The 13,063-nt window shown below is 42.6% G+C and overlaps 1 protein-coding gene across 1 annotated transcript; it reads right to left on the reverse strand.

Moving 5' to 3' along the window:
• Nucleotides 1-462: 462 nt before the first annotated feature.
• PHAX (phosphorylated adaptor for RNA export) lies at nucleotides 463-12,685 on the reverse strand. The gene is made up of 5 exons (XM_083702423.1): nucleotides 12,401-12,685; nucleotides 5,986-6,611; nucleotides 3,938-4,058; nucleotides 3,609-3,692; nucleotides 463-2,265 (listed from the first exon to the last, which is right to left on the reverse strand). Exons 1-5 carry the CDS (start codon nucleotides 12,488-12,490, stop codon nucleotides 1,996-1,998), a joined length of 1,191 nt encoding a protein of 396 aa, XP_083558549.1. The 5' UTR covers nucleotides 12,491-12,685; the 3' UTR covers nucleotides 463-1,995.
• Nucleotides 12,686-13,063: the final 378 nt, after the last annotated feature.

Genomic DNA, 13,063 nt, shown 5'->3' on the forward strand with positions numbered 1-13,063 from the left:
ATTTATATGTTCGGCCTCAGTTAAATGTTAAAATATTAAATAAAGCAAAAATAAAGTGCTCTTGGCAACTGCAGATGGCAAAATAGTTTTACTCCAATTAAGTAGTCTTAATTAAGAAACAGGCTGTGGGGGTGATTCTTTTAGACTTCCTACACCCAGCATAAGGTTGCTAAGGATGCAGACTATTAACAGCCTTGGCAAAGAACCCTACTTTACCAACACTGTAATGGTGTTTAGCGCAGCATTTCAGATAGTTTTCTAGCTAACAGCCTGCTTTCATGTGCATATTCCCAGAACAGCAGAGGATTGTAGTCCCTAGGATGTTAAGGACTAGAGTTGCAAAATACCGATTAATAAATAAATGGAAAATTACCAAGACCACTGCAAAAGTATATGCAATAGTTATCTTTTAAGTACAGTACAACCATCTTATAGGTGAAGTTTGAATTCTCTACAGTACGGTTTGAGAGAGCAATCCTTTATTAGCTGGCAATAACATGTCATTGTTTCCACATCCGGAACAGAAGTTTTAACTTAACATTTTGGAATGAAAACACAAAAATAAATTGGGGTTCTTTCACATAATATCCCATACGCGTGTGAGGTCATCTCGGATACCAGATACTAAGAAAAGAGCATTTCTATCCCAAGAAATTTAGTTACTGTGGATATCTTTAGCCTTGTTGATCTTTAATGATCTATTGATAATTGGTATACTTGTTATTTGAGCAGCAACTCACAAAACAATTAAGTCAGTGTAGTCAAGATTTAAGGCAATTTAGTGCCATGAATTTTCAGCGTAGGTGATATGCAGCAGACTGTTAGACCCTCTGAAGGCTATCAGCAGACCACAGCCTAAGCCTCAACAACCCTTTCGTGAAATTGTTGGGCATTAACACAAAAATACAGAGGAGAATGAGCCAAAGTCAGCCTGGAAAAGTTCAGGTGGTCTTTTTTTCACCCGACAAACTGTACTGTGCACAACTGCCATGTACAACACAACACTTGCATATAGCTAAACTATGCAACTCAGACCCCCTGACCCCCCCAACCCCGAGATAATGAAGCAAACAAAAATATGCATTTAGAAAGAGAACTGTATCTTGAGTCTGGCCTACTGGGGGGTGCAATTCTGTACCCAGTTACATTGTGTTCAATGCCCAACAGATTTCAGTGGTACTTAAGTACATGTACTTTGACGCAATATCACACCATTAGCACAAAACTCATCAGCATAACTAAAAGTGTGGTGCAGTAAGTCCATTTGTCTTACTGCACAATATTCAAAAATGGGATGAGATTTCTGCAAATTTTTGCATCTACCAATTCAGATAGAAAAAAAAAGCCCAGGTACCTTGTCATTAAAACAAAACATAAATCTAAACATTCCTTACAATCTTCTAGAGAAAACAGTCTCATGGATAGTAATGCACATTCAGACAAAGGACACCCAATACCTCTGCACTGCATTCCTTCCTATTATTAACGCTGCACCTAAAAAGACATTTTCAGTAATTTGCAAACATTTGGAATACTGTGTTAAAAAATGTTCCCAAACTCTGCAACCATGAACACCATGCTTATTATAAATGCTTCCATGGCAGATTAAATGTCCAAGTGTGGTATGTCACTTTGTTGCATATTACCTTTAGTTAAATAATACAGAAAACATTTCTATGCAGTTAGCAGGCGCCAGACATGAGCCTTACTCTGGAATGAGAATATTCAGTTTTGCTCTTACCTAGAAACTATCCCACAGGTGAGGGAACAAAGCCTAACTAGGTGCTGAGTTATATAACAAAGGAGATAGCGGATCAAAGTATTTTCATGATCTAAATCAAACTGAAAACTCAAGTATGGACACTAAGTTAGAAAACAAAGGCCCTCTTCAGTATACAACCATCGCCACTAATGAAAACAGGACGTAGTCTTAATATGAAAACTGCAATTTAATATATCTCACAAAAAAGCATGGTCTCTCAAGTACCCGATGCATTAAAAGAGATCCACGTCGTGAGTGTGATCAATTTCAATAGCATCTTCAGGATCCAGTTTCATTTCTCCATGTCCTTCCTGCAAGTCATCCAGTGAAGCCAATGCCTCATTTGTATCACTAGCAAAAGTCTCTCTCGAGGCATCATCATATTCTTGAAGGTTGAGCCCTTTAATAGCTTTCTTCATCTTTTTCCCCAGGACTTGAATTCTCCTCTTCTTTGCTGCTTTCTTGTTCTCATACTCCTTCTGGTTTTCAATATAGAAGATTTCCTTCAAAGAGAATGTTAACACTCCATGAAGTGCTGAGGAATAATAGGCAATGTCACCTTTCAGAAACCACCACTTTCCTTCGCTAACCTTTAAACTAGAGATGAAAGCTAACTGTATGACAGAAGAACAAAAATCTCTTTTGAAGAATGTCATATCCTTTCAAATGCTGCTACAGAATATTTGAAAATTAAGACTTCAGCTCCCTAAAGTGAGAGAGGTGCTCTATTTTAAACAGCTGCAAGTCTGTCTGCCCAGAATACAGAAACGGCTGTTTCTGAAGCCCATCACCGCTACAGTCATTTGTTACATATTTTGCAGTTAGAAGGAAGATTTCAATTTTATGATTTCACTGATTTACTAATAGACTAGGGGGAAAACAGGGAAATATGATGACTTTTTGGATTATGAAAAATGTTAGGGGGTATTTTTTTACTGTCATGTTCTTTGAAGAACAAACCTTCAGAAGTACAAATGCTAAGACTGCTAAAAAGGCCTGAGGCCATCTTGTCTGTGAGTCCTGGAAGTCCTGGAAGACCCGTTCCCTACCCCTGCAGATTTTTTTGTACCTAGCCTGGAAAGGCGGGGCCCAGATTGACTCCAGCTACAAAAGCTGAGGCTGCTGAACAAACTCTTGGGCTGGGGGGGTTGTTTGGGGGGGGGGAGTTGTTCGATGGGATGGAATGGTTGTTACTCTTCTTGTATCTAAATAATGGTGATAATAATGAAGATATTTATTATTATTATTATTATTATTATTATTATTACTACTATTATTATTTCGCCCATCTGACTGGGTTGCCCCAACCACTCTGGGTGGCTTCCAACACATATAAAAACATAATATAACATCAAACATTAAACACTTCCCCATACAGGGCTGCCATCAGGTCTCTTCTAAATGTCAAATAGTTGTTTATTTCCTTGACATCTTGACGGGAGGGCATTCCACAGGGCGAGCACCACAACTGAGAACGCCCTCTGCCCGCTTCCCTGTAACCTCACCTCTCGCAACGAGGGAACCAGCAGAAGACCCTTAGAGCTGGACCTCAGTATCCGGAATGAATGATGTGGGTGGGTGGAGGCTGTTTAGGGCTTTAAAGGTCTGCACCAACACTTTGAACTGTGCTCAGAAAGCATACTTTTAATAAGAATATTAAAAATGGGATCTTTAAAGAACAGCTGGCTTAACAAGCTGTCCATTTTCTACTTTAGAAGATGTATAAATTGAAATCAGAAGTCAGCAAGAGGAGATATAATTTAAACATCCTCATTTAACATTTGCTTTTCAAAGTAATCTAAAAATGTGCTGTTTTTAAATGGTTTACATATATTATGTTATTTACCTTGATTTGTTCTCCAGTTACACTAGGTGTGTTTTTCAGCAAGTTTAAATAAACTCCTCCTGGTGTTCTTCTTCTAGTGCCATTCTGCATAATGGAAAAAGAAAACTTTTTAAAGCTTTCTATAGACATAACAGCTGCAATCCTATACCCTGTTCAACTCAATAGGACTTGCTGCTGTAAATATGCTGTTCCTCAAAAACTCAAAATATTTCTAAGAAGTCGTGCACAGAACCCTTGGAGCAAAGATCATGTAAAAAAAAAAATTGTAACAGGGCTCTATATTTGTTAAAAGATTAAGTATGTAGGCTGAAAAAGCAATTATTTCCTACCACTATGAAAAGGCCTCCATTTTGTTCCACTTCAGCCGTTTCCATCAGTAGTTCAATAGATTTTTTCTTCCCAATGATTTTCACAACCCGTACGATCAGATCCTTCTTTGGCTCACAAAGCCTAAAAGGAGAACGGAAATTCTATGAAATCTGGAAACCATTGCATTTTGTAACCTGCTTGAATGGCAAAACATAATTATGAACAAATGTACCCACTGTTACAAGTTTAGCACTATCTGACACTCGCCTAGCATTGCTGTAGTGAAGGCTCGCTGTGCTGAGTTTTGGGAAGAAGGGTGGAATATATCTGAAATGGTAATATTTTTAAAAACTGAAATGTCAGCCTGTACTTTCTACATTTAATTTCCCTTGACCTTACTGCTTACCGTCACTTACTCCCCCAATTTTACACACACTCCCCCCTAAGGATAAACTTCCAGGCAGGTGGGAGTGCAACCCAAAATTATCTTTAGTCCTTTGAATATGGTTTAAGAATGTTTTCAGCTATTGGGAATTTCAGACAGACACCTATTATAACTGAGTATTACCAGCTATCAAATTATGAGGGTAAAGAATGGTCCAATGATAATTATATGGTCTAGTGGAACTTTTTACCTTGAAACTTTAATTTTATAAAGTCTTATTCTCTGGAGCCTAAAGCATAGGATGCAGAATGGCTAATTTGCTCCAAATTCCACATGGGGCAGCTGTGCCCTCTGCAACAACTGCAAGCCAGGCAAACAGAAAGACTGCATCGTCCACAGCACCCGTTGGCCTCATAAGTATCTTCTAAAAAGGGGGGGGGGAGCGGGCAGCCTTCATGCTCCCTTCCTGACAAAGTACAAAACCGCAAAATTTTACAACTGTATCAGTCCAAGGCCACAGTGGGAAACCAGAAGCACACAGCCGCTAAACCAGAATTAAAAAGATAATGCCATTAAAACGTTTACACATGCACAGACCCAATAATCATGACAAACTGTAATTCTGTTTGTTCACATTACTTTTGGTTCCTTTTGATATAAATTCATGCTTTTCTCCAGTTAACCACCGCCCTGGTAATTTCACAAACCCCATGCAATTGTCTAGGACACAGATTTGGTCTAAAGAGGAGAAAACGAGATAGTACCAAAATGGGTCCAACGTTCATTCCCAACTTCTCACAGTGGTTTTTTAGTTGTGTTTAAGTAAATCAAGATATATTTCAAGCATATTCTATGGCTGTGCAGCGGAGGGTGCCACACAATTCATGTGAATAGCACGCATTCTCAGGGTGAGTCTAAACAGCTGGATTTTATCAGTCCTGAGGTTTCTGTATAGTGCAGTGGGGTTGTACCAAGTAATTCTTGGACGGCTATATAAACCTGTAAAATTTTGACTGAATATCTGGGCGACTAGGAGACTTCATGCAAATAAACATTATGAACTGGGGTTCTGCTTTAGGGAAGGGCTGTAGAACAGTGTTTCCCAACCTTGTGCCTCCAGATGTTTTTGGCCTACAACTCCCATCATCCCTGACCACTGGTCTTGCTAGCTAGGGATGATGGGAGTTGTAGGCCAAAAACATCTGGAGGCACAAGGTTGGGAAACACTGCTGTAGAATATGCTTAGTATGCAGAGGCTTCCAGGTTCAACTTTACTCACAAGATCAAATTATTCAGTCAGTTTTAGGTAGAAGCCAAAGCATTTGTCCGTCCAGACACCATGAATTGAAACAGAAACCTCAGAACTCTGATTTCACACAATGACTAAAAACGTTGGCAGGTGGGAGCAGCCAGACTGGCTCAGTCACAGAAACTGCTTACAAGGGTAGCTGCATATTTTGCTAAAGACTTGGTTTCTTTTTAAACGGAATCTCAAGGATCTGGTATCCCTCAGCCAATGAAAGCATGGCACTGGTGGGTTGGTCACCCGGTAATAGCTTTTCTTTAGTACCGTTATTTTTTAAAAAATAAAATAAACACCCAATGTCCCTCAAGTTTTGTTATTGTGTAAGGTGACATTTATTGAAATTCTGACGAAGGTGTATTGAAAAATCAAAATCTTACCGGTAGGCAATTTCATCTGCCACTTTTTCCTCAGGATCATCCTCAGTAATTTCATACCTCCCTTTGTAATTCATTTCTTGCCTTTCACCCAATCTGTCCTTAACAGGCCGTTTCCGTTTCAAGAGGCCTTGTCCAATTTCCTCCTCCTCTTCCTCCTTTGGCAATGTCTTTTTGTCATCCTGCATATATTCATCTAACTCTTTGTCTAATGCTTCAGCCACTTCTGGCTCAGATTCTTTCATCAGCTTTTTCGCCAACAGGTAATTGTAAGTCTCTGATGCCCGGCTCCTATCAATGCTTCCCTCCATCCCTAGAATCCCAAGTTCTGAGGCCACAGCATCTTGGTTCTGCTCCTGAAGCACTGCACCCCAGATGTTGTTGATCTTTTTACCCCCTACAGTAATCTGTTTCTGAGGGATCGGGCCAAAATTGAAAGGCTCTGGTTTGGCGGGAGGAAGATTGGAACATTTCTGTCGCTTCCGCTTCCACAGACAGCTGTCTTCATCTGAATCTGAGAAGCTCTCGTCACTGGAGTCCAAACTTTTGGTTGTGCGGTAAGGGACACTTGGTGCACAGGGGGGAATGCCAGTTGGAAAAGATCTGGCTGAGTTGATATCGTGCTGTTTCTGAAATGTAAAAAGAAAGAAAGACGGATGTTTGCTGCCGTCGTTAAAAAAGAAACATTTTATTATGCACTAATTTGCCACCTTATAGGGGATTTTTTTGGGTGCAAAAGTTCCCAAGGCAAACTAGAGTGTACTAAGCCTCCTCTCTCATCATTTTACTTTTGACACTTGCATGCTGCTCAATTAAAATAAGTTCAAAACAAAACCAAAAGCTACATAAATGCAAACACAAAACTCATTGCACCCCCAAAATCAAAACAAAGATTTAAAATTGTATTATCCACAAGAAGAAGACAGGAACTAGAGCAGGAAAGGCTTGTGGTCCTCAAACAGGATACACAGTCTTTCAGGAGAGTAAAAAAAAGGGGGAGAACACCCATCTGTCCAGGTCCCCACTGACATAGGATCTGAGCCCATCTCTCTCCTCTCAGTCTGACCATAGGCAAATTGGAAGCAGGGTGGTGCCAATATTCAATTTAGAGCCTCTGACACTCCGCTTCTTGTTCATTTTCTCCAAGCTTCTCATGTGTATCAGCATGCCAAATAAGAATGAATCGCTAGAAAATTGTGATCAAGACTCAAGGCAAAGCTCAGTTCCAGTTCTCTCTCTCCCACACACAACCTCTTTAACCTTTAAGCGACGGTACTCCAATTTGAACGGAACAGGTATTGAATTTCCAAGTGGCTTACAGTATTGAATAAAGAATCAGCTTTCACCCCCTCCTATCCAACTGGTCAGTTAAAATGTTATAAACTTCTGAGTACCATTCCAAGTGCGCGAGAACAGCCCTGCTAGATCAGGCCAGTGGCCCATCTAATCCAGCCTCCTGTTCTCATAGATGGATGCTCTTCAGAAACTGGCAATTGGGACCTGAGCACAAGAGAACTCTACCGGACTGCAGTTTACTGGTGTTCAAGCGCAATACTACCTCCAACAGTAGAGAGAGAATGCAGCCATCCTGTTTAGTGGCCATTGCTAGTCTTCTCCTCCATGAATTTTGTCTCAGCTTCTTTTTAAAACTATCTAAGCTGATAGCACCGGAACCCTGTGGGAGCGATTTCCATAGCTCAAATATGCCCTGAAAAAATTTATTTCACCTGATTCTTCTTGCATTCAGCTACATTGGATGACCATGAGTTCTAGTACAGTCATACCTTGGGTTGAGCGCTTTCGGGTTGTGCTCCGCGGCAACCCCAAAATAACAGAGCGCATTACTTCCAGGTTTCACCGCTCACGCATGCGCAGACGCTCAAAATGATGTCACACACAAGCGCGGAAGTGGCAAAACGCGACCCGCGCACGCGCCATCGCATCTTACATTCCATTCAGGATGCGAACGGGGCTCCGGAACAGATCTCGTTCACATCCCGAGGTACCACTGTACTATGAAAGAGAGAAATGTTTCTCTATCCACTGTCTCAATCAAGCAACATCTGAGGACCCAAGGCTCACGCACACTGGGTTAGAACATTTTTGCTGCTCTTGCACACTTCTAGGCACTTTTATTTGGAAGGAATCCTCCTTTGAATCATTGCAACTTTCATTCAAAGAAATATGTTCATTGACTGCCCTGTAATTGGCTTTGGCAAGTTAGGCCTTAATCTACCTTTTTTCATGACATAGCTTTAAGGTTAAAATACCACACTGATTTGTGGCCTTCATATAAATTCGCCCACCACCAAACCTTCAAGTACCTAAGGAGGCTGAAAACCGCAGTGGATTGGTTTAAATCATCAGAGGGGAAATGGGCCAATTGAAAAAACTGATTTAAAATGGGAAATTAATGCATTTCCAGGGAAAGTGTGCATATCAAGTGATTGCTGCGATGATTAGAACAAATTGGCTGGAAACTATTTAGAGTCTTACAAAACCCAGAAGCATACAGTAATGCGAACCTTACCCTCTGCATGCATTGCAGAATCTTATCTGCTTAACCAGAAACAAATTTCTGTTTAGCTCTCTGACTACACATGCAAGGACACAAAGTGTAATCACTTTCTTGAATGTTAAGCTTTCAATTCCACAAACTATTATTTGCAACTAGGTTCAAATTAGTAAGACTTAACAAGTCTTGCTTCCATCCGCAACAGAAGTTGGCTACCCCATTATTCCTATGCTGTAGTCACCCAATAACATAGCATGGGTATGCACAGCTGCTTTCTTGGCAACTCTTATTTCTCTTTGTGACAGCTTGCACAAAAGCACAGGATTTGTGTAGAGTCACAGGGGGAAGAATACCGGGGTCAATGAGGCTCCTGGGACCCCTTACTGGCTTTGCCCCTGCCCTGTGCTGATATGTGGGTCCCAACTATTTTCCTCTTGGTGAAATGCTGCTTTCAACTTCTGCTTTTATTTTATCAAATTTCAAATGCTTAATAATTTCACTTTTATCTAAAAAACACACACCTGTTTTGATGTACCCTACTGAAAATTCACAGCCCAGATTCCTAAATGACAATACAGTGTTAAGAATGTACGTCTTGTCTCTTTCTGACACCTGGAGGAGCTTCAGAAACGTAGCTATTGCCATGTATCATCTGGAAGGTTTACATATAAACACAGCATATATATATATTTCACCTATTAGATATACTATGAGAATTTAGACATATATTGCACATTTGCTGTTTATTTGGTTCACTTTAGCAACAGAAGGCTGCTTTCAGACTATCTTGGTCACATAATGAAATATTTAACTGTGCTGTGTTTGAAGGATATCTGATAGTGTGACCAGCACATTTCAGCATACCAGCACATTTCAGCAGAGCGTAAATTCTTGAGTTCTACTGCTGCTCAAGGCCTCAGTGTCACAGTCAGATTTTAGGGGAAATGTTGAAAGCGCAAACAAGAGAAGCACCCCATTTTTGTTATCACAGAGCATTACCCAGTGTTGTTTTACAAAAACCTAGCATAGATACATGCATAGAGACTAAAAAGACAAATATAAAAAGCAAGCAAAGTGAGCACATTGCAGTTTTAAACGATTAGGTGGGGAACCTGTGGCCCTCCAGATGTTGTTAGACTACAGCTCCCATCAACCTGATCATTCATGGTAATAACTGTGGCTGATGGGAGTTGCAGTCCAACAATATTCCTTCGTGTAAACATGCTAGCTTTCTAACGAGGAGGGCAGAATGAAAGACTAGGAGAGGTAGAATAATACACCACTGACTCCACTTTAGCCACCAGCCCCAAAACTATCAGTGTTATGATCAGCTTACAGCAAGTTGCCCTTGCAAAGTGTAAACATGCATGTGGCTATTTGAAAGGCCCACACTGACCTGACTTTCTAAGCAGAAGAATTTTCAGTTTAGCTACTGTAGTCAAGGTCTGCTTTGTATTAACAGTCCTCAGCAAGTCTGGCACCACATTTCCACTGGGCTAGCTCTGCCTACAGCAGAACCGGGTCAAAGTTTTGGCGGGAGAAAGGAAAATTGCTAACATTCACAAAAGGTTCAAATAATAGGTCCTTCAAGTGCAGCCAATTGAGCTTTGGTGGGCTTGGGCACAGCCCTCTAGGTGCAGGCAGTAGTCATCTACATCATCTGGTGCAGGAATGTATGGCCTTTGTGGTGCAATCTAAAAACACCCATACTCCAACGCCCCAGCTTGTGTATAAAGGTTCATTCAACAAAGCGCAGCAGCAGCTGGTTTCCCCAAATGGGTGTGGGAAGAAATGGCCATGGGTCCAAAAATTTCACAGCAATACATTTTCTGAATTTGAGTGCATTGATGTTATCAGTCCTCCTCCAGCCTCTGCCCATCCCCAGGTATTAGGACCACTTCCCATAGCCAGCAATGTAGAAATACTATGCTCAGACTTATAAGCACCATCTCCCACATGTGGCATAAAGTATACATCCATAAGTAAACACACCTATTTCTACAATCCTTCCACCCCTTTCTGAGGCTGAAAGCATGTAAAAAAATGCCTACTGAATATCAAATGTATCGCACTGATTTCTACTGGATGTATAATATTTCTATGCTGAGCTTTAAAACAGTGTGGATCTTCACAAAAAAATAGCATTATCTTATTAGTTTTGATAATTTTATGTAAAATATGTAAGAGTTCTACCACATTTTTTATTTAGCGATACCAGAGGTGATGGTAATATAATGATGATATCATTTGCTCTATAGAAACTAGCTGATAAGTCCACAAGCTTGGAAAATGAATGATGCAGATTTCTATTTATTTTAGTTCCAAACACACGTCAGCTGACCAATTTGGCGTATGCTGAAAGCTTTGGTTGAATACCTTTCAGGAAAGTGAGTCTCCTCTACTTCATTCCACCATTATTCACTTTCCCTATCTAATGATAGACAAAAGCAGCACAGCCCTAAACATACAAACCAAACTTTGATACAGAGGTAATTTGAACGCACTGTTTGAAATCTCTTTTAGGATCTGTATACAGCACCCCACATCTCTACTAGCACAAGGAGAATTTGGTGGCAATCTTGCTAAGAACAGTTAATGCAGACAAACACTAACTATAATAGTTTGTTTTAAGTTAGAAAGCCAAACATTGTTTTAAGTCAGAAAGCCAGGTCAATGTGGCCCTCGAAACAGCCACACACAGAGTCTTTCCTCTCAAGTACAAACTGCCGTAAGCAAATCAAGAAGGTTTGGTCTGAAAAAAGAAAAAAATTAAGACCATGTCTGCTTCCATATATCGTTAGAGAGCCATCACTGTCTAATGCCAAGTGTCCCCAAAACAGAAATCCATAGATGTGCCCACAGAGGCCTAGTCTGGCACCCACAGGTTTCGCTGCTTCTGCTGAAGGTTGAAAGAAACATTATATTGTTGCCAACAGAATAGGATGCAGAGTGTGCTTGGTTGCAGGAGATTTGTGTGGCGGCAGCCCATGGCAGTTTCCCTGATTTACAAATGTTCGTGCAGGCCCCCAAAGTTTGAGGACTCCTGGTCTAGTAGAGACAACTAGATATGGATCAAGGAGAAACGAGCCCAAGGTGGTTCTGCCCGGCTTGGAGAAGGAGGTGCAAAGCTCAGATGAATCCAAGATCCGTACTGCCACCTTCCCAATGCCCATCCGGCTTTCGGAAGGAGCCAGAAGGGCTCCGGCATCCCATCCGAGCCCTGGCACCTCCTTCCCAAAGCCCGGGAAACTCCTGACCGGCTTAGAGAGGGAGGTGCGAGGCTCACACACACATCAGGATATCACACGCATGACGTTGCCCCACCACCCTCGCAACCTGGCACCTCTGGCCCGCAACTGTTCCTCCATGGAAAATTTCACCGCGCGCATTGTTGCACCCTCAGTTTAAGGCAGGCACCCCCAACCTTCAGCCCTCCAGATGTATTGGACTACAATTCCCATCATCCTTGACCACTGGTCCTATTAGTGCCATTTAAGGTGCTGTTTGGGCCTCCCAGCTTCCCCATCTTCTGTTTCTAGGTGTCGCTTGTGCATGGGAAAACGGGCCGGACCCCAGGATCTCCCCAACGGGCACCTCCAGATGGTGGTGACGTCAGGTGCCATCCCGCCAGCAGCCCGGGGCAAAATGCGCCGGGCGAATTTCGAACGCCACCGACGGGGCTCCGACGAACGTTTACCGGGAGCGGCATCTCTTGTCCTGTGCGGCCGCCGCGGAGGGAAAAGCGAAACGCAAGCCGGGGCCGCCCCCTCGCTCGCTTCGCCGCGGCTTTTTCCTCAGGAAAGAGAGCGCGGAGCTGCTCTGGGCCTCCGCCGCCCAGGCAGACCCCCAGGCGGACCCGAGCCGCCGGGGAAAGAAGCGGTCGCCGCAGGGCAGCGGCCTCACCTGCGAGGGGCTCCTGGCGGAGGCGGGCATTTCGCAGTCGGAGTCCGAGATCTCCCCGTCCTCCTCCATCCCGCGAGCCTCCAGCGCCATCTTTCCCGGCTCCTCAGCCAGCGCGGGAGGAGCGCGCGGGAAAAGGCCCGGCCTCAGCCGAGCCAGAACTACAGCGCCCACAATGCTTTGCGCCGGGAGGGGCAGTGAACGGCGGGACCAGCCTTCCGAGAGGCATGCCGGGACTTGTAGTCCGAGCCTTGCCGCTTTCGTCGCTGTGGGAAAGACTACGCCACCTGACCTGAGAGGGGGAGTGGCAGGGGGGAAAGCAATAGAGACTACGCGCGTACTTTCGTAAAGCAAGGAAATGTTTAATAAAAAAATATAATTAAAAACAAAAACCAGGCACACGCGAACGACAGATACCGAAGTGTAACGGGCTCAGCGTGACCCGCTCCATATTTCCTTCACAAAGATGTAAGGGCTAAATGTAGCTCTATGCATCCATCTAGGAACAAAGACACTGGAACAAGAGAAATGCCTCTCTCTCGAGAAATGTTAAAAAAAGAATCTGCCCAGTTGGATCTAACTATACAGCATACCCTCCAACATTTCTCCGATGAAAATAGGGACGTCCTATTCTATTATTGTTGCTGTTAGTTTTTTATTATTATA

This window comes from Podarcis gaigeae (assembly GCF_964106915.1).
Source record: "Podarcis gaigeae genome assembly, chromosome: 11".
Classification (NCBI taxonomy): domain Eukaryota; kingdom Metazoa; phylum Chordata; class Lepidosauria; order Squamata; family Lacertidae; genus Podarcis; species Podarcis gaigeae.

Excerpts from the sequence above, each read along its gene's own strand:
- PHAX (XM_083702423.1), bottom strand. The coding sequence starts at position 12,490 with ATGGCGCTGGAGGCTCGCGGGATGGAGGAGGACGGGGAGATCTCGGAC. Across the intron at positions 3,693-3,937 it reads ATGGAGGCCTTTTCATAGTG|AATGGCACTAGAAGAAGAAC; the intron begins GTAGGAAATAAT and ends TCCATTATGCAG. Across the intron at positions 2,266-3,608 it reads TAACTGGAGAACAAATCAAG|GAAATCTTCTATATTGAAAA; the intron begins GTAAATAACATA and ends TTCTCTTTGAAG.